Source organism: Podarcis raffonei, chromosome 11 (genome assembly GCF_027172205.1).
Source record: "Podarcis raffonei isolate rPodRaf1 chromosome 11, rPodRaf1.pri, whole genome shotgun sequence".
NCBI classification, from domain to species: Eukaryota; Metazoa; Chordata; class Lepidosauria; order Squamata; family Lacertidae; genus Podarcis; species Podarcis raffonei.
Window position 1 is genome coordinate 20,951,533 of NC_070612.1, and position 21,877 is coordinate 20,973,409.

General features: G+C 41.4%; 1 protein-coding gene across 8 annotated transcripts in view; it reads left to right on the forward strand.

Moving 5' to 3' along the window:
* PARP8 (poly(ADP-ribose) polymerase family member 8) overlaps positions 1 to 21,877 on the forward strand; it is a 157,523-nt gene that overhangs the window by 80,646 nt on the left and 55,000 nt on the right. For 4 of the 8 annotated variants that reach the window (XM_053407928.1, XM_053407927.1, XM_053407932.1 and 1 more), the window contains 3 exons: positions 3,862 to 3,932; positions 7,627 to 7,707; positions 16,997 to 17,091. In XM_053407928.1, coding sequence (XP_053263903.1) covers positions 3,862 to 3,932; positions 7,627 to 7,707; positions 16,997 to 17,091 — 247 coding nt within the window. The remainder of the gene's footprint in view (positions 1 to 3,861; positions 3,933 to 7,626; positions 7,708 to 16,996; positions 17,092 to 21,877) is intronic. The other 4 variants (XM_053407929.1, XM_053407933.1, XM_053407931.1 and 1 more) reach the window with 1 other exon arrangement.

Here is a 21,877-nt window from a genome sequence, read left to right on the forward strand (position 1 = left end):
GGCTTTGGCAGTGGAAAGCTCCTTCAACCATGGAAGAAGATCCACAAGGCTTATCAAAATCCACAAGGCTTATCAAAAGGCAAAAGAGAGAGAAAAAAGCAGTGTCTTATACCAATGATAATTCAGTTGTTAGTCAGGGCAATACATTCCTGACTCCCTTCCAGCTGACTGATGCAACTTCTGTCAAGGATGGCTGATGATACCTAGAACTTGACCATGTGTAATTTAACAGAGGTTAAAGATATGCATTCATATAAGAGGAGTAGCCAGGCAGCAGTGCCACCCTGCTACTCTGCCCATTGTTGCTGCCGCTTACAAGGACAGTGCAGTGGCTGGGTGGCAAGGAGGTTGGGACTGTGTGGGTACACCAGAGGAAAGTCTACTGTTGCGCCAACACATGTCTGACCTTGTGCCTTCCTTGCCCTGCTTTCGGGAGGTTGGCTGCGTAGCACCATCGAACTGCTCTGACTGCTCTTGCATAGTAAGAAACATGAAGGTTGCAGCCAGGACATAGATATCAGTAAGTAAGGGGATAGGTGTGATTTCAGAATCAACTGGGAACTCAGAAAAGGCAAGGCCTGAGGACTGATTTTTGGGGGACTAAACTTTGGATTTTCTATTTTCTTTGACATTGCTATATTCTGTGCTCCATTGTGGTTATTATAAGGGTGGGAGATTTCTTTTATCGCATATGCTGTTTAACCTCTGAGTAGTAAAGACGTCACCTTGACAACAAAGGTCCGTATAGTTAAAGCCATGGTTTTCCCAGTAGTGATGTATGGAAGTGAGAGCTGGACCATAAAGAAGGCTGATCGCCGAAGAATTGATGCTTTTGAATTATGGTGCTGGAGAAGACTCTTGAGAGTCCCATGGACTGCAAGAAGATCAAACGCATCCATTCTTAAGGAAATCAGCCCTGAGTGCTCACTGGAAGTGCAGATCGTGAAGCTGAGGCTCCAGTACTTTGGCCATCTCATGAGAAGAGAAGACTCCCTGGAGAAGACACTGATGCTGTGAAAGATGGAGGGCACAAGGAGAAGGGGGCGACAGAGGACGAGATGGTTGGATAGTGTTTTCGAGGTTACCAGCATGAGTTTGACCAAACTGCGGGAGGTAGTGGAGGACAGAGGTGCCTGGCGTGCTCTGGTCCATGGGGTCACGAAGAGTCGGACACGACTAAACGACTAAACACCAACAACAAGTAAAGTCTGAGGTGGCAGTGCTCACGCTTGTTGGCTGCATGGAACTTGTAGCGAGTCTTTTGGAACTGGTAAAAGACAGGTGGGTTACCTTTGGCCCTCAACATTGTAAAGCAATTAATGGCTATTGGGAGCGATGGTAAAATGACTGCAGGGAAGAACAGATAAAAGAGCCCTAAGATCATGCTTGATCTTAGGGCTTTCGGTCAAATGTGAGCTTTGGGGGTCTTGTAGTGCTCATTTCAAAGAAGAGTTGAGCATCGGGAACTCCAGAAACTCCTTCACCTTTGATTAAAATTCAAGATGAATGCCAAGCTTATTCTCTATCATCCAAGTCCTCATCCTGCCCAGACACCCTCTTCTTTGAAAGCCCCACTTGCTCCTGAGCACTGGAGAGGGAAAAAGAGAAAAGACCCATCTCTCAACAACCATTTGCAGTGCCATCACTAACCTAGTCTGTAAGTGGGGCTTTTAAGGGAAAGAAGGAAGGGGTTTAGAGTTCAGTGGCCTCGGTGGGAGAGAGTTCCAGCCTTTGTGGGCTTTCTTTGCAAAGTTGGTCTGGATTGCAAGATAAGCTATTCCCCACCTTTTGGAGTAAAGTTCTTGGTTTGTTTTCTGATCTGACCTGATGCAAGTCTAATATTTCTAAAGCTACACAAATCAATACCAGCAGATGAAGAAGACTGGGATGCAATGTTTTAGATCATCTGGAATTGACTATATTCCTGTGAGACACACCAGGAACCAAGTTTCCCCAGTATACTTGAGGGTACAAATAATGAAGAAGAAAAAAGCCTTGAAGATCCCAATAGATGTCAAAATGCTTTCTATAAGCAGGCGGATGATTATTTGGGCAGCGAAAGGACAAAAGAAGTATAAGAGATGATAAAACATTGGGAAGGATTGTTGAGGAGTAGCTGGTTAGTATTTAACATATAATTATTTCCTGGCTATTATTTAGCAGGTTGCTTTAAGACTGAGGGCTTAGAGTGTTGCATAACAACTATAATAATACATATAGGCAGGAATCCTACGTTCACTCACCCAAGAGTAAGCCACATTGAACTCCAATCAGACATGTATAGGATTGTGCTATTAGATGGATGGGAAACCAATGGATCTTCAGAGCTTATTGAACCATAAATCCGATTTCCTTTACTCTTGGCCAGGCTGGTTGGAGCTGGTGGGAGTTGGAGCTATTACAATGCCAAAATGTGCTAGACTAGCTCTGATTGGCCACAGTAAACATAGACCATTTCTTTACACATAACTCGTTAATTTTGTATTTTCCATCAAGACTTAACGGCCAATTTTACCTCCATGCTTAAGAATATAAATTATATTTGGAATACATTCACATTAGCTTTTACAGGAATTGTAATTAAAATCAACAACTCAGATGTGATTAGAACATTCATTCTACATTAGTTTTAAAATAGCACAGTAACACTAACTGGCGGGAAAATAAAATGTGAGATTTACAAGAGTATGAAATACTTACTTGGGGCTGATGCCTCACACTTACCGTGGGGATGGCACTGGGAACATCCTCCCTGGGGTTTGTTAATCACACCCTCTTTGTAACATTTTGAGTGCCTTGTCACACAGATCACCACCACCACATTAAGAGGTTCTACGCCCCTGCCAGATGTTTCTGGCAGCCTCAGGCTGGAATGTGAAGATTCTCAGTGGAAGGCGGCAGTACTCAGGAAAGGTGCTCTCTAAACACAGATAGGCACTGAAAAGTCAGTGTCTGGAATCTGATTTTTAGCAAAATCCTTGAGGATTCTTCCAGTTATTGTACTAGCCTTGCCATATGCACCAGAACCCTATGTCTGTGTATGCAACTACTGGTGCAAGAATGACATTCGCCCAAAAATGGAAAGAAGAAGAAGTCCCAACAAAAGAAGAATGGCTAGAGAATGGACTATGCAGAAATGGCAAAACGTACCAGAAGAATTAAGAAATCAAGACAACAAACTTTTTATTAAGGAAAGGAAATCGTTTATTTAATATTTACAAATAAATTGTAAACAAATTAAGACGTTAGCAGGGTTACTGGAAAAAATTGCAGTTTCTAAAACATATATGAAATAGATGAGGAAAAGAATAAATTTGAGTTAACTGGGATATGCAGAAGAAGAAGAAGAAAAGAGGGTAAATTCATGGAACCGCTGAAAGAGGGGGAGAGAAGTCAACGTTTGATATGTGAGAACTGTTTAATTTTTGCTGTTGTTGAAATGTAAATATAAAAAACTTATAAAAAAGAAAGAAAGAAAAGAAAACAGAACCCCATGTCTGTTCCCCTGCCCCACTGCTTTCTGCACATCAAAGTGAAACAGGGTCAATAACTCAGTGGTAAAGCACATGATACGTACACAGAAAGTCCCATGTTCATTACCTTCATCTCCAGTTGGTGGAGGTGGGAAAGACCTCTGATAGACGCTCTGGAGATCTGCTAAGCCAGAGTGGATAATACAGTCATAGATAGTCATACAGGGACAGACAGACTGACTGACCCAGTCTCAGGCAGATTCTTATGGTTTAGTTCTGTCTTGCAGGTATTTATATCAAAGTCCAGGGTCACTGAACAGAAAGTTTCCCTTCACACCCTTACCTGCTAACTTTGTCCTCTTTCCCCCTTTTTCTATTCTTTTTTTAGAATTGCGAAAAACCAGTGATGTCAACTGTTGTTTATCCATAAAATCAAGGTTGCAAAGGGAAAATGGAGAGGTACAGTATTGCTTTGTTAGTGCAATGCTTGCAAACAGATCGCAGAGCAAATTAAGAAAAGTCAGAGAAACCACTTCCGCCAAGTTAGCATGCTCAGAGGAGCCCCAGCTTTTGTCCAAAGGTCTAGTCACTCTTTCGTGGAATGTGCACATAGAATTGTCCCTGCCAGTGAAATGAATAGGATGCTATTATGTCCATGGAACCTGTGTGTACAGGTTATCTGGTGTGAATAAAAAGTCTGAAGACCGGCTGATAGTCCAGTCATAAATAAAAGTTGATCAATCAAGCAATAAATAAAAGTTGTGTGATCTTCCATCAGTAGTGATGTTGCAGCACTTGTTATGATCTGGTCTAGAATACAAATTTGTTGACCTAGTAACGCTCAGAAACAGTAATTGCCAAATATTATATCTCTCCCAAGTTCTTTCCCGCTCCAAATGGGAAAACAAGATTTTGAACATGTTCAGAGAGCTGTTTTTTGTTTTTGTTTTACTGGTATTGATTTTAATGCTGGCAACCAACTGATTCGCACACACCACACCAAGTGAGTGGCAGGCAGGCTGTGGAAACAGGTTGAAATAAGAAAGCACTACTGGGCCTATGGGAAGAAAGAACAAAAGGTTGTCTCACCAAGTTTGGGAACCTTCATCTTCCAAATATCTAACTGCATAAAGAGACTCTGTCTGCTGTTTCCCTCGCATGGTCAGTGGTCTTACTCAATATAAAGCAGTTCCTTATGTTCCTAGAAGTGTCTCAACTTGTTGCATGGCAGAGACTACCTTGAAGCCAAACAGCCTGGAAAAGGATTTTTTTTAAAACCTAGTTTAGCCGAGGGGGTGCAATCTATTAGGTGCCTCTCTTTAATAAAATTCAGAGCTGCTGTGAAATTCTCATTTCAGTGGGAACTGGGGAAGAGTTGTGCCCACTAACATTCACAGCATGCTATTCCATTTTATGATTTGATCATCTGTGATGAAGATGCATTTGAGAAGGCTTATTTGTTGCAGTGAACTGTAGATGTTGCAGCACGTTTCCCCCATTCGTTAAGGTTACTTATAGGGAGAAAATAAAATAAATCAGCATATTTTTTACAGAAAATTGGGTGATCCTTAAAAAAAAAGTCTTGTTGTTTAATACTTCTTGGCAGTACAGTTTTCCTGTCTATGTACATGAAGCACATACTGTAAAGCAAGAATTTGAAGATAACTGTAAAAAGATTAGAATCACAAGCTGTGGAAATTGCTGGCAAATGGAATGTGATTTTGAGCAGATCTCTCTTGCTTTCACTCTCTGATAGTTACACAGCTGATTTCCATTCAGTTACAGACCTGTGTACAAGACATGAATGAAGAAAGTACAATAGCCTAGATCAAAAATGGTTTTGATCAAAGAGGGAAATGTGGGTAATGGGATTCTAATATATACAGTAATGTAGTCATTATGTAAACTGCAGGGATATGACATTGCTAGTTACCTGCTATGTGTCCTCTGTGTAGCTCAGTGTTTATAGATCCTTGTTTAAATAGCTGTCCTCCTGGTTCTGCAACCTTCTGATTATTCAAATACTGAAATTTCCTCCAAATAGAGAAATGAATGAAGCATGCTATTATGTGAAGGGTTCCTCCAGGACAGTCTATTGCATGAAGAGTTGGGAAACTATTTTCAGTTTCTCAGTGTCTGAATTGTACATTTAGACAACAGTTTTGCAAGAATGGAAAAATGCTAAAATGCTTAGGGACCAGCACCAAGTATTTAAATGCCCAGGATTTATTTATTTTGTGAACCTTGGCTGCATATGTTACAAGTCACTGTTAGTACATAGTAATGACATAAGGCTAATTCACTGGATCAAAAAATAAATTAAAATAGTACACACAGTTGTGCATGGAAAGAGGAGAGGAGAGGGAGAGAGAGAGAGAGAGAGAAGGAAAGGAGAGAGGAAAAAACTAGTATGAATGAGTATACTGAATGTGATTTGGACTTGCCTTAGATTGGTCAAACAATTCTTTATTAAACAGGAGCTGACACAGTTACTACAGATAGAAAGGGAGCCCAAAGAGTTGCTTTATACATTTATTTTCATGTAGATTCTCTGATATTTAGAATGTAATGGACACTGCAGTCACTGCACTGAAGTTAATGAGCATTTTACATTGCTTAGGTAGGTTCTCTAATATCTGGTATGTTCCATTTTGCACACAGGAAGCCAGCACCCATTTCCATATACTTTCTAGGCTGTTGTGATCATATAGAGATCTTGTGCATTCAGCCTGAGACATGCACCATTTACAGTCACGCTTGTGTACACAGTCACACTTGTGAACTGTATAAATTGGGATATCTCTTTACTGCTTCAGAGAATCCCCAAGAATGTATTCACAGCTAATAATGGCCTCGTACCTGGATCAGTGTGCCACCCTGTGTGATGACATTGTCAGGTAGTTTGGTGTTTCCTTTGGCTAAGCTCCTGCTGACCTCCTTGAGGCCGACCATTTTACATGGGATACTCTGAGGCCTAAGACGAACGTGGCAATGACCCAGCTTTGGTAGAGACTTGTTTCTTTTTAGTAACAACACTTCACTTTTGCGTAGCTCTTTCAAGTGTTCAGAGCACGTCACATTCATAGCTGTGATTCTTCAACCACCCTGCAAATTGGCAATATTATTATTCCTATCTCACACACATACAGCCCATATTGTAGATCAGGAGTGTGCAACCTTTTTTCAGCCCAAAGATCCACGTTAATTCCTAGGCAACCTTCCAGGGACCATATAGCGAGCAGAGTCAGATACAAAAGTGGGTGGAACAATAAATGCAGTGTTACCTTTGTATCACAGGTTAGCTTCTGCTTCCCCCAACTTCCATCCCATAGCATTATTAAAGGATGTATTCATCATCATCAAACCTTTATTGGCATCACTTACAAACATTCAGAATAAATAAGCCAGTGCGATCTCGTCGCCATTTCAACAGGACAGTCATTTGCCAAAGGGAAGAAGAGGAGAGCAACCTATTTCATCTCTGTGAGTCTCTAGCAAGGGCAGGATCCTGTAGCGTACTTAGGTGACAAAAAAATCAAATAGAAGAACTTAGCTACGGTCTTGGTGAGCTCCTGGTCTCTCCCCTGTAATAAGAAGTGTATAACCTCCATCTCTGGTTTCCATGTTGGAATACATAGATGGTCTAAAAATTGTTGGCGGAGTTCATCATACATTTCACATTTAAGGGCCATGTGAGCTAGAGTTTCCACCAGGTGGGCATCGCATGGGCAGATCCTATCTCCTTCTGCCATACCCGCAAACCTACCCCAAAGGAGGTTAGAAGGATTAGAATTGAACCTAGCTAGCGAAAAAGCCCTTCTTTCTTGTGGGTTCAACAAAAATTGTAAATAATTAAGGTTAAATTCCTGCGCAAGGATGTATTCTAGCCAGGCTAAGAAACCACTCAATAAGGATGTGAAGCAAGGTTAGAGGGAGTCCTGAGGGCCATAGGGGAAGTCTTAGAGGGCTGTGATAGAAGGGCTTACCTAACGCTTCCTAGTGAATTCATGACAGAGGCATCATTCAAACCAGGGACTTCCTGGCTCATTGTTCAGAATTAGCTAGTGCTGCACAAGCTTCCAATAGTTGAAGAAGAGGAAGGTAAAAAAAGCTGTATTTCAAGTTTACTCAGTTCATCTGCTTTTCTTTTAAGCAGGAATCAAGGCACAGTAGTGCGGTTGAAGAAGATTCAGAAGGAGATAATGACTCAGAAGAGTTTTACTATGGTGGGCAGGTAAGAGAGAATAATTATCCATCTTGTTAAAAATCAAAAGCAGAAGTTATCTGAAGAGTGAGCAGGTGGGAAATCACCTCTGCAGCTCTTTTTTCATCTTCCCTTTGGAAAATACATTTAATTTGGTAAACATTTATTATTTAAAAGAAAAACCCACACCCCTAGTTTTTGATGGTAGCTTGCTTTGAAATAATTGAGCCATCACTTCTTAAGAGAGATTTTAGTGGCATGACACCAATAATAACACAGTACTGGATTTCATTGATTTGAAGCCTGGTTGCAGCATCACGGTGCTCATGTGATGACTGTATATCAGCGATGAATCCTATGGGAAAAGCTGTAGGACAGGTCCCTTAGCTACATTTGTGAACAAGCCCAGTCCCCCCTGAGCATGTGTACCCCATGCCTCTTCCTGTGTAACCATGAGGGGGGAGACTGGAAGCTTTGACTTTTAGATTAACCACAGTTTACCATGTCATCCAAACACTCAACTGTGGTTAATTTTAACTATATTTAGTGAAGCAAGCCAACTTCATTAACTATGGTTTGAAGATGGCTTGTTTCCACTAAGCATAGTTGTGTTTAACCACAGTTTGCATAGGTTTGTACAGCATGGCAAGCTGCAGTTAATCTTATATGAACATAGAAACTTCTGATCTGCTTGGCAGTATTATTATTGCAGCCATGCCAGAGGAGGAGGTGGGAGCAGGTGAGCCTGGCAGTTCTTACGATTTTTTTAAAAAAGACATATGCAAGTGCACACATGTAATGGATTGACAGCAGATAGATAATGGAGGGTTTAGCAAAGTCTGTTTACAGAAAATACATTCATGCTTTTGGACTGCTTATTTTTGAAGACATATGCATGCTTACACATGTAATGGATTGAGCACACATACCTAGGAAGGGTTTCACAAAGTCTGTCTTCTGGAAAAGACCAAGTAATTTAGCAAATTGTACAAAACACGTTCAATTAATGTCAATCTTAAAATGTGATCTGAAGAGTTGAGTTTCATGTATTTATCCTTAACACATTTACCCATCTGCAACCCTAGACTCACTTATCTATGAGCAAGCCCCACTGAATTCACTGTGATATACTTCTGAGTATAGGCTTATACTGCATCTTGGAAATAAAACCCCACTGATGCTGTGGGTTAAACCACAGAGCCTAGGGCTTGTTTATCAGAAGGTCAGCAGTTCGAATCCCCGTGACAGGGTGAGCTCCCATTGCTCGGTCCGTGCTCCTGCCAACCTAGCAGTTCGAAAGCACATCAAAGTACAAGTAGATAAATAGGTACCACTCCAGCAGGAAGGTAAACGGTGTTTCCGTGCGCTGCTCTGGTTCGCAAGAAACTGCTTAGTCATGCTGGCCACATGCCCTGAAGCTGTATGCCGGCTCCCTCGGCCAATAAAGCAAGATGAGCGCCACAACCCCAGAGTCGGCCACGACTGGACCTAATGGTCAGGGGTCCCTTTACCTTTAATTCCAGTGGAATATAGCATTCAAGTAAATGTGTTTAGGAACTTCAGCCTTAACAAAATGGCACTAAAAACCCCCAAGGTGTTATATGGTTCCCACTGAGCTAAAAATGTACCCCAGTATTTTTCAATATTAAAAAGTCAGTTACATAACTTTTTATTCCAATCCGGAATAGCAGTGTCCATTTTTGGAGCTTTTAAATCTGATTCACCTTGAGATTTGCTGATTATTATTATTTTTCCTTTTTAAAGCAGGACTGCATTTTTTCCCCCTGCCTTGTTTCTTGCTCTCTCAGTGGAATTGAAAATACTTAGCACAGCCTCTTTCCAAAAGAGGAATGAAAGTGCTGTCCCCATTCTGGTGTCTTTTGTGAGAACAATGAAAGGTTTGATTAGGGCACTTTCTTCAACTCATCTTTTCGGTGCTCAGAAGTTGCATCTCATGCTTTAGGTCCTTTGTAAGACACATTTGAAACAAAATGTCAGTGAATCTGTACAATCGTTAATGAAATATTGTTGGAAAGACTGTCCTCTATGAAATCCTCTGAACGCCGGCTGGGAACATTTCAGAACTTTTTGTGTAACCTTCCTCCTCTGTATTCTGCCTTTGATCCTTTGCCATTTTATTCCCCTTACATAAGAAGGTAAAACTTGCATTGCTGGATCAGAACAAAGTCCCATCTGATCCAGCGTACTCCCTTCAACAGTGACCTACCAGATGCTTGTAGAACAGGGGAAAGGAACCTCAGACCCCCAAAAGCATGTTAGGAGACCTCTATTCTCTTCACAGAGCTACAATTTCCAGAGTTCCCTGTGAAGAGGGATTGACTGTGAAACCACTCTGGGAATTGCAGCCCTTGGAGGGGAATAGGGATCAACTCTCTCAGCATTTTAAACCAAACTGCAGTTCCCAGGATACTTTTCAGGAAACCATGACTGTTCAAATTGTCCTGACATGGCTTTAAATGCCTAGTGCAGATCATAGAATCATAAAGTTTGAAGAGACCCCCCCAAAGCATCTGTGATGGCAATCCATCTGTCCCATTTAAACAATTCAAACTGTATATCCAGTTGTTGTTGTTGTTGTTTAGTCATTTAGTCATGTCCAACTCTTTGTGACCCCATGGACCAGGCACTCCTGTGTTGTCTTTGTCCATGGAGTTTTCTTGGCAGGGATACTGGAGTGGCTTGCCGGTTCCTGCTCCAGGTGGATCACGTTTGGTCAAAACTCTCCACTATGACCTGTTCATTTTGGGTGACCCTGCACGGCATAGTTCATAGCTTATCTGAGTTATTCAAGCCCTTTCGCCACGGCAAGGCAGTGATCCATTAAGGGGTATCCAGTTACAACTGCAGTATATAATGGAAGGCTTAGGCCAGGCACCCCCAAACTCAGCCCTCCAGATGTTTTCGGACTACAACTCCCATCATCCCTAGCTAGCAGGACCAGTGGTCAGGGATGATGGGAATTGTAGTCCCAAAACATCTGGAGAGCTGAGTTTGGGGCTGCCAACAGTATTGTCGGTAGGCAACTCTATTGCCTCTCTTAAACAGGACATGGCTGTAACAGGAAATTCCTAGCTCCATCCATATACAACTTAGTTCAGTGATGCTTACTGACTGCACCCTATAACAACACAGTATGAAATTAGCAAATGATTGGTAGTGAAATTTTGGGCAATAGCTATGCAGATTCCTTTTTTTGAGAAAGTGAATTTGTGTTATGAATCATTTTCTCTCGGTGTGTTTATAATATCCTGGAGGAATTCAACCAAGAGAAGTAGCAATAAAGTGGATCCTGGTGTGGACAAACTAGCAATTACATTTGTCCTAAAGGAAAACAAAATTAGTACAAGAGGCATAGTTTGTTGGCACTCGGCACGCAAGACACCTAAATTGTATATTCGAAGGCAAATAGAATATGAGGCAAGATGAGGGATTAGTACAAACGAGCGTTCAAGAGGGAAAACAGGCAGACAGGTTTTGAAATGGAATTTTAAAAGGCAGAGCCAGAAAGATGAAACAGAGTTGAAAGAAGATGGTAGGTGAAGGAAGGAAGGAAGGAAGGAAGGAAGGAAGGAAGGAAGGAAGGAAGGAAGGAAGGAAGAATGAAGGATGTCAAGCAATGGAAGCCCAAGATAACAAGTAATGAACATCATTAGGAAAAAGGATGCTATGAAATTGCACAGGTCCTCAGTTTTTACTTCAGAACAAACTGGTGGGATTCCTGAATCTCTCATCTCCTTGTAAGGGGGAATTCTGGGAGCATTTACTTGCCCAGATCTTGCCAGGGGGGTGGGCGGAGATCTGAGAGAAGCAACTGCTCACTGGCAGAATCAGCTCCATTGGTCTCAACCCTTAATACAGAAAGTAGGCAGGGCATATATTCAACTCCAGACCCATGCTTCTGGGTGTAGATCACTGTGAGGCATGGATCAGACCATGTTGTAGCCAGAAGGGAACTTCCAATATTCCTTGTTACCATCATAAAGAAGCTACAGATGTAGATGCTGAGAGCATTGAAACTATGGATTTCTTGGAGGATAGTATCCCTGTCGCTGTGTGACTGTATTTTTCTCACGCACAAAGGAAAAGGTCCCTCTGCAGTATTTTCTCTAAACATTCTCTGTTATTTTTTGTCTGGTGGCTCCCTCCTGCTCAGTGTCCCACAACAAAGCTAGGTCTTGTGGAGGGTCCAAGATGGCGGCCAGTCTGCCCTGAGAAAACTACTGGAGAAATTCACTGAAATGGTCTTCCAAATTTCTCAGTGCACAAACTGGGTGAAGTATTTCAACAGGCCTTTTACGCACAGCTCCAGTTTTTAGTAGTCTGAACCAAACAGAAGTGACACAAAGAGCTGTGAGTGATGGAGAGATTATAAGACAGTGGCGGTGAAGAAGAAAACTCTGCTTTGATCTTTGATAAAAGGGTTTCTTTACTACTGCCAGTCACCTGTGCAGAATTCTTCAGGAGAGAAAAAAATGCTTTCCTTCTCTAGAACAACAGTCAAAAATCTATTTCATGTCTCGGTTTAACGGCTCATCTCTTCTAAACACAATCCATTCAGACACAGGAAAGTGATACCTTTTATCTTCGCAGGTATTTTACTTTTCACTGTGAAAGTTTTTGTTTGCTCTTTTCTCTAAATAGTAAACAGAGATGTGCTTGTCCAAGCAAAAGCATGTACAGTTAGTTTTTGGCTGTGCAGCTCCTAGAATCTGTTCATTGACAGACAAAACAACAATCCTATATTTAAATTTGACACTCGCCAGCTATTTGTATGTGTTTCTTCTTAGAATGAGTGACACTATACGTATTTTACTTATAACAGGTGCTACTATTGAATTGGATTCTGTTTCTACTCACTAAAAGCGTTATGTCAGAAATAGTTTTGTTTTATTTAAGACATTTATATATCACTTAATTATTCACATTTCTAAGGAATGTAGAGATAAACAATCCACAGAACATGAGATAATACAACAATAAAAAATTATCACAAAACCCAAATGCTACCTTAAAATGCTGCCTTAGTTTTAAGAGTCTTAGTCATACACCTGAAGCAAAGAGGGTACCTGGGAGGAAATTATGCAGGCCTGGCGCCACTACATTGAGCACACAGCTCCTCATAGTTAAAAGCCATGTATCTCATTCATGGGGGACGACCAACAGAGACTCCCCCAAAGATCTCGGTGATCAGATTGGGATATAAGGCATCAGGTGATCCTTGAGATAACCTGGACTCATGTTGTTATGGGCCTTGTAAACTGATTCAAGAACCGTGAACCTTTTGAAACGTGATACACAGGCATCCAGACTGTACATCATCCGATTCTCCTACCCCATCCCACCAGACGTTTGAATGTATCTATATGCAGATAAGTGTTTCTTTAAATGCAGATACCAAACCTCTTCCCCTTCTCCCAGAAAAAAGGCTTATTCAAACATACCTAGAGAAAGAAAAGATTTCTATTTAAAAGTTCCTAGACAGATGGATAACACAAGCAGAGACTGGTGCACAGGCCGTCTTGACAGACAAATCCCTGTGCACACACACACACACAAAGACAGATCTGAAACACATACCAACGTAGGCTGATGGAATGATACACACAGAGACATCTGCTGCTTAGGCAAATGCATTCTGCTCAGGTCCATACCCATGAACAAGACTCATTTCTCAAGATATTTTGCTGTACTCTTCAGAATGCAGGTAAGGGATCACATTTTTAAAGGCTTTCCCCAAGAAAAGAATTTCCTGGTGCCCTCTGGATATCCCATCGGTCCTAGCTATTTCCTGATTTCAGCAGTATCCCAGACAGAATCTCGGATTCCTTTCTTATATAAGTGTTGCTAGTATGCATCTCTAATAATCCTGTTTAACAGGTGTGTTGCTGGCCAGCATCCCAACAATCATTGGTTGAGTTTAACTAGTCTGGCTTTTTGACTTGTTAGCTGCCTCGGAAGTACGTTTTTAAACAAACAAACAAATAATATCTTAGCATTAAGCTTCAGGCCTAGTCATGTTAAGCAGCTGCTGAATGTGACTTCTCTGAATATCAAGTCATTAGCCCCTTAGCAGGAAGACTGAATGTCATATTCACTATTCTGATTAAGGTCTGAGACTCCCTGACATCATCACAGGCAAAATTGCACATTAGCGTTTGACTTTCTACAAGATACAAGACCACCCTGTTCCTTCCTATTTACACTATATTAATGTAAATCTATTTTGTATTGACTTCATTGGAGTCTTAGCTTTATGGGCTGTTAGAGTCATTGAAAATTCCTGTGGGTCTGGTTGATGAGTTAGGGATAATGGAAATTTTCAAGTCATTACTTGGATGACTAATATTTTCTACTATCTGCCACACCAGGTTCATAGCAACCGTAGTTTTTTACATTCCAATTTAGAAGACGGCAGATTGTCTATAATTCTGTTGTAAGTTTATTGTGAACCCATTTCTTCTCTTTGTCTCTCTCCCACTCTCTTCTTACCATCCCACCACCAGTTCTGTGGCTGCCATTCCTCAAGGCTTTCAATGGCAGTGTAGTTATTAAAAAGAATTCAACAAGATGTGTGGCTGCTTCCCATGCTGAGATTTCCCTTTCTCGGGTGATGCTGTTATAACCACATAATTTGCCACTGTCCTGTGTCTTCTAAAAGTGTTGAGCGGAGCAATGGAGGAGGCTGCTATCCTAATGCAAACATCTACTCCAGGCATCCCCAAACTCTGCCCTCCAGATGTTTTGGGACTACAACTCCCATCATCCCTAGCTAACAGGACCAGTGGTCAGGGATGATGGGAACTGTAGTCCCAAAACATCGGGAGGGCTGAGTTTGGGGATGCCTGATCTACTTCCATTGTGGGGGGAAATAATCTTTAGATTCTTGCTGTGGCATTTTGAAATAGAGCATGGTGTCATTGGTCCAGGAAGACTGGGGAATAGCTCTGCATGATATATATGAAGTTTTATTAGGGTAAGCCCTAAGTGCACCAAAAAAACCCAAATAAATGTACATATACCTGCCCAGTACAAAGTTCAGTGCACCTAGGTTAGGAATAGGTGGATTTCTTTTTGGTCAATGTCACTTTCATACATCACTTTCATACTCAGGTGTCATGTCAGTTCCATCCCATTTTTGCATTAATTTGTGACACCCCCCAAGGATTTTCTCTAAAATAATGTTTCGTTCAAAACAGGCATTTTAAAGCACATTTTGATACTTTTTTTTAGTTGTGTCACAACACTGGAGAAGTGCAAGATTCAATAGATAGTTCTGTTGCAATCCGCACATTCTTCCAGGAGGTGCATATCAGGTCAGTTCATATTAGAATTCACAAAGATTTAATTCTGAACTTCCCTAAATCAAAGAAAATCTCTCCTGAAGCAGGATAGTTTGAAGGAATGCAGCTTCTTCCTTGCCATATTAGCTCCACAGTAGCGTACCTTAACATTTTATATGAGCCCTATTTTAATTTAAACAGGCCAAATAATGTTTGCATCACTTTCCTTCCTTTTCATTTTTACCCAAAAGACTTTTTGCAAAACCCTTTCATTTACATTTCCAAGAAAAAATAGACTATTTAATGAAGGATAATTAATTTTTAAGGGCTCCAGATGAGGTGAAAATACTGCTGAGGGGGACTGAATTTTTGCTGGTACTGTGTGGGATTGTGGTACAGAGGGAATGCAAAATAATCCAATAAATGAAATTCCCTCTGCAGAACCTCTTTTTCTCTGTGTGTGTTTGACTTTGGAGATCACACAGCAAAGAGATCCCTTTAATCAGAGTTTTCTGTCATTGGGTGATCATTGACAGAAGGTATTGCATTTATTTAACCTCCCAAAGACCAGGAATCTCTTATGACCCTATTTTTTTTGCTGGTGGTGTTACCAGTCTGGGGTCTGAGTATGCTTTGCGTGCAAAAGGTTCATTCTTTGGTGTCACCCGGTCAGGCTGAGAAACGATCCTGCCTGATGCCCCAAAGAGCTGTTGCTAGTCTGTAGCGACAGTACTGAGGAAGACAGGCCAGCGGTCCATTTGGTATAAGGCAATTGCCTACTGCCACAGAGGAAGCCGGTCAGTAAGTCACACAATTCAGGCTGGAGTTAACTCCTCATTAGCGAAACATGATCTTCACAGACTTGGCTGAGTTTCAGGCCTAATGAGCACAGCAGCTCTTGCCCTGTAGGTCTTGCTCCATTAAATAGTTGCTGAGACTAAAAGCCCCACTACCTCACAGATGTCTCCTCCCTAGGGCTTCTTGCAAGCAATCGGAGACTGCGCTTGTGTGCAGTCAATCTCTCCTCAACTCTTTTCTTGCCTCTTCTGGTTCTGGGAGACAAGGGGAGAGGAAAGCTTGTTGCAGCAAGAGGGGGATATACCCATGCCTCTCAACCAGCCTGACTCATCTCTGCCTCTTGACCTCACTTTTTCCACTCATCTGCTTCAGCTTCTTCCTCTCATTCTTGACTTCTCTGTCAAAGACTTTCCCAACTCACTGAGCCCTTTTACCCCTTCAGCTTCTGACTTCTCCTATTCCCAGTCTTCTCCTTCTCCCTGTGACCACCCATCACTGTCCCACCACCAGTCCCCAGACTCTGAGCCTTCTTCCCTTGGTGGTTCCCCATTTGGTTCCTCCCACTTTTCCTCTGTATTTGTATAAGGCCACCCAACATTATTGTTCTCTGTATAATGTAACTGCAGGTTAGCTATAAATGCCAGTTGCTTGGGGAAATCAACAGGCAAGGCCTGTTGAATTTATTTCAGAATTTACAAGCTACTGTCCATTCAGTGAATACCCGAACAGTGTATACAGTGGTACCTTGGGTTAAGTACTTAATTCGTTCTGGAGGTCTGTTCTTAACCTGAAACTGTTCTTAACCTGAAGCACCACTTTAGCTAATGGGGCCTCCTGCTGCTGCTGTGCCGCCGGAACACAATTTCTGTTCTCATCCTGAAGCAAAGTTCTTAACCCGAGGTAATATTTCTAGGTTCTCGGAGTCTGTAGCCTGAAGTGTCTGTAACCTGAAGCGTATGTAACCCGAGGTACCACTTTTGCCATGCTCTTGTTGTGGGCATCCTAAACGCACTTGCCTAGTTTTGTAGAAAGCAAAGTGGACATTTGGTCTCATCCACTGATAATTCTTTTTTTTAATTCTCTTATACGTTTTTGCACTTCCCAGTGTTTCTGCCACAAGGTGACCTCAACTTTGGGCCAGTCGTTGAAGACGGGTTGTGGGGGGAGTTACTAAGAAAGAAAACCTCCCAGCAAAACATATTTTCCCCTTTTCTCTGCAGGTTAGTTATGATGGAGAACTTCACAAGCACCCACAGTTGGAAGCGGACTTGGCAGCAGTGAGAGAGATCTATGGGCCAAATGCAGTTTCTCTCAGGTATCTATATATCTCTTTGTGAAGGTGAATTAAGGATGGCTTTGTAGCTAAGAAGAAGATGGCAAATTAATATAGCTTAGCACTGAGGGCAAGCTGTATATCTGGTATCTAAAACTGAGTAAATAAAGGCTTCTACGGGGAATCTCGGTTTCAGAACAAGCAGGTGCATGCCCTGTCATTTCCTGCATATACAAAGGAAAAATAAATTGAATAGTGTTTTGTTTTTCCCAGGTATCTGGATTTCTCCCCCATTGGTTGTATTGGATTTACTGAAATTTAAGATACTGTTCTTGGCTTCACTGCTAAATGTCTTTGGCCATTTGAAGACTTCTGAACATACAGTGAAGCCTTCGGGTGATTAAATAAGCAGTTTTTGGCAGTTCAGGGCTGCATCCTAAGCACACTTGCTAAACTTCTTTGAATATACTGGGACTTCACTTCCAAGCAAACATTCATCGGATTGTGCTGCATCATAGTTAGCCAAGTTGACCCATAACACTCAGCCAAACCATGGATTAGCACAAACAAACAAAACAGAGAAGATGGTGTCTGCTTCGTTCCTCCTCTGGTCCTGTTGCTATAATGCCTCTGCGAACTAAGCCACAGTTTGGCTTAAGCATTAATGTCCAAACATAAGTTTGTGGCTTATCTCCCCCAGACAAACCACAAGTGGTAAGCCATAATACAAACTTGGGCTACAGCTCAAGGTTTGTTTGGAGCAAGATAAACCACAAGCCTGGGTTTGGATGGCAAACTCTGACTTAGTCCATAGCACCCACACATTTGGTTATTCATGCTAAACCATGGTTTGCCTGAGCATTGTGTCTGAACTTGGTCAGGCTGCTAATTCATAAACTCTATGGTACCTGTATATCCAACATAATTTTAGTGAGATTAGTCAAATGTCTAGCTAACTTGAAGAACACCTAAAAGAATAGTCTGCTTCTGTCATTGTGTTTAATTTGCCATTTCATCTTCATGGATTCAGTTCCTAGAGTACTTTACAAGTGACCATTCCTCATCACCATTTTAGCCTGTCTCTATTTTAGCATAGAATAAAATATAAAAAGTTGTCAGAATTTGAACATGAGCTGTGCATATGTTGCTCTCTCCATTTAGTGAAGCCAAATTAATATTCCTTAGAATTCATTTGTTTCATTCTGCTGAGTGGCATATGAATTGAATTTGTGAATGTATGTTGCAGTTCCTTAGACAATACGACTAAAGGAAAATCTTACTTTCATTACGTGCCGTTTTGAATTAAGTGGAAATTCATTAAGTACAGAGCGTATTGGAAATTAAAGGCCAGACATGGAATGAAGAAGATAATCATTTAATTGCAAGGCTGATAACAGCTATAGTTGGGGAAGTTATGCATACCTTCATAATAAGCTCCCTCAGGCTCCACAGGCTATGAAAGTAAATGTTAACTTCTTATAAAAACGTCAGCGTGCTCAATTTCTTCAGTACCTGCTTCATTATAATTTGTGTGATCTTCTGAGGCCCAATTCATTTAATAACTGGCTGCTTCTGACTTGCAAAAGGAAAGAAAAAAACCAAACAACCCCAAAACATTTTACATTTCTTCTCTGTGCCACTGTTGAAAGTGCTTACAAGTTCCTTGCTCCTCTGATTTTTCATTCTTTGCATTGTTGGTTATTCTTTGGCCTGCAAGTCCACCTGGCACTTAGGGAATATCTGCAGTTTCCACCAGCCAACCAGCAACTTCACACATTTTCCAACCTGCCACATTTTCTTTAGATGTGTGACAATTACATGACTTGTCATACAGGGTCATGTAAGGCTTAGAGGGTACATCAATCAGAAAGCTAGACAAGAACTTTATTGCCTCTCTTCAACAGTACCAGCAGTAACAGGAATCTCCTGAGTTCCGTCAACATGCAACTCAATCCAGTGCCACCTAGTGGCTAAACCATATAATGACATTATCCACACAGTTGGCCTAAGACATCTTGTGCTAGAAAATCCAAATAGCAAATCTTCAGTGTAGCCTCCCCATACTTGACTGGACAGATGCCATGATATCATTACTGCACTGAATGTTCCACAGTATGTGCAAAGAATCATTGTGGTAGAACTTAGCATTGTTACAATATCATGTGGGATAATGTATATGACTGGTACCTTGATATACTAACACTTGATGAGTTTTTAGAGATAGCCAGTATCTCTCGCCATCCAACAGGCTATTATTGGGGCTTAATTACCTTATCTGGGATTTTAACTTCTTATTGCTCCTGTTGATTCTGTTGTGATTTTACATGATCTTTGTGCTCCCACCCTGGGATCATGCTGTGATGGAGGTGGGTTAAAAATACTGGGTGGAGATCAGCGTCAGACTATTACAACTGTTCCATCTGGGCATGCAATACAGCTTGCCAGATGGAAATATCCTCCCTCTCCTCCCTATTGTGTGCTGTTTTGAGTGTTCTCCTCACCTCTCCAGAGCCAGTTTTGAGGGGGTATACATGAGAGGAGAGGAGGATAAGCCCCATTGTGCAAGTGGAAGTCCTTGTACAGGGATTCTGTTGTTTGGGTGCATTAGGTGAATCCCACCCATTGTAAACAAACAAAAGAAATTGAACATGCCCCGGCCATGTACTTAATGAGAATGTGAGTAAACAAACTGTGTCCTGTATATTTATAGAATCATAGAATCATAGAGTTGGAAGAGACCACAAGGGCCATCGAGTCCAACCCCCTGCCAAGCAGGAAACACCATCAGAGCACTCCTGACATATGGTTGTCAAGCCTTTGCTTAAAGACCTCCAAAGAAGGAGACTCCACCACACTCCTTGGCAGCAAATTCCACTGTCGAACAGCTCTTACTGTCAGGAAGTTCTTCCTAATGTTTAGGTGGAATCTTCTTTCTTGTAGTTTGGATCCATTGCTCCGTGTCCGCTTCTCTGGAGCAGCAGAAAACAACCTTTCTCCCTCCTCTATGTGACATCCTTTTAAATATTTGAACATGGCTATCATATCACCCCTTAACCTCCTCTTCTCCAGGCTAAACACGCCCAGCTCCCTTAGCCGTTCCTCATAAGGCATCGTTTCCAGGCCTTTGACCATTTTGGTTGCCCTCCTCTGGACACGTTCCAGTTTGTCAGTGTCCTTCTTGAACTGTGGCGCCCAGAACTGGACACAGTACTCCAGATGAGGTCTGACCAGAGCAGAATACAGTGGCACTATTACTTCCCTTGATCTAGATGCTATACTCCTATTGATGCAGCCCAGAATTGCATTGGCTTTTTTAGCTGCCGCGTCACACTGTTGGCTCATGTCAAGTTTGTGGTCAACCAAGACTCCTAGATCCTTTTCACATGTACTGCTCTCAAGCCAGGTGTCACCCATCTTGTATTTGTGCCTCTCATTTTTTTTGCCCAAGTGCAATACTTTACATTTCTCCCTGTTAAAATTCATCTTGTTTGTTTTGGCCCAGTTCTCTAATCTGTCAAGGTCGTTTTGAATAAATTAGTAGTAGTAGTAGTAGTAGTAGTAGTAGTAGTAGTAGTATTTGACCAGATGCACCCAAAGTGATGAATGACATATTAATACAGGAGAGATAAGGAAAGCACAGCCAATGCAATCAGTCAATTGAAACAAAATAAAACAGCAAAATCGCCAAATATTCGCCAGTCACACTGGATGTGCATTATTGAATTTCATTCACGCTCATTTTACAGTCACTGTTGGAATAACATCTTCTCTGTATAGCTTACTCAACAAGAGAACAGTCAATTGATTTTGCCCTAATATTTCACGTTACTGCTTTTATTGTATGTTTGTTTTATCATAAATATTTAAGATGTAGTCCAGCTAAATTTAAAACAAACCGCTTTATTTCAGTGGGAGAGTTCAGTACATTGTTAAACGACTCAGAACTGCAATACCTCAAGGACTGCCGTTCCCCATATAAACCAACCCAGACTCTGCATTAATCAACTTTGGCCCATCTTTGTGTACCTCCTCCATATGAGGTCTAGAGGATGGCAACACAAGAATGGGCCTTTTCTACAGTGGCTCCCCATTTGTGAAATGCTCTCCCTAGGGAGGTTTTTCTGGTGCCTTCATTGTATAGTTTTAAGTGCTGGGCAAGAATGGTTCCTCTTCAACCATGCCTTAATATTCTGTATCCATTTGACTATTTATTTGTGCTTTTATCTTGTATTTTAATCTACTGAACTACCCTGAGATCTTTTGATGAAGGATAGTATATAAATCAACCAGTCAATCAATCAATCAATCAATCAATCAAATCTTATCCACTGAAATCAGTGGATTCTTCCTGAAATGTACCTTGGTGTGTATGCGGTTCTCCCCACCTCCTTTTCTTAATCTTTTTTTGCATGATTGAATTGCTTTACATATACTATTTTAGTCATTCTTACAACAGCCATCTGATGTATTCTAGTACAGTGGTACCTCGGGTTACATACGCTTCAGGTTACATACGCTTCAGGTTACCTACGCTTCAGGTTACAGACTCCACTAACCCAGAAATAGTGCTTCAGGTTAAGAACTTTGCTTCAGGATGAGAACAGAAATCGTGCTCCGGCGGCGCAGCGGGAGGCCCCATTAGCTAAAGTAGTAATAATAATAATAATAATAATAATAATAATAATAATAATAATAATTTATTATTTGTACCCCGCCCATCTGTCTGGGTTTCCCCAGCCACTCTGGGCGGCTTCCACAGAAGTAGTGCTTCAGGTTAAGAACAGTTTCAGGTTAAGTACGGACGTCCGGAACAAATTAAGTACTTAAC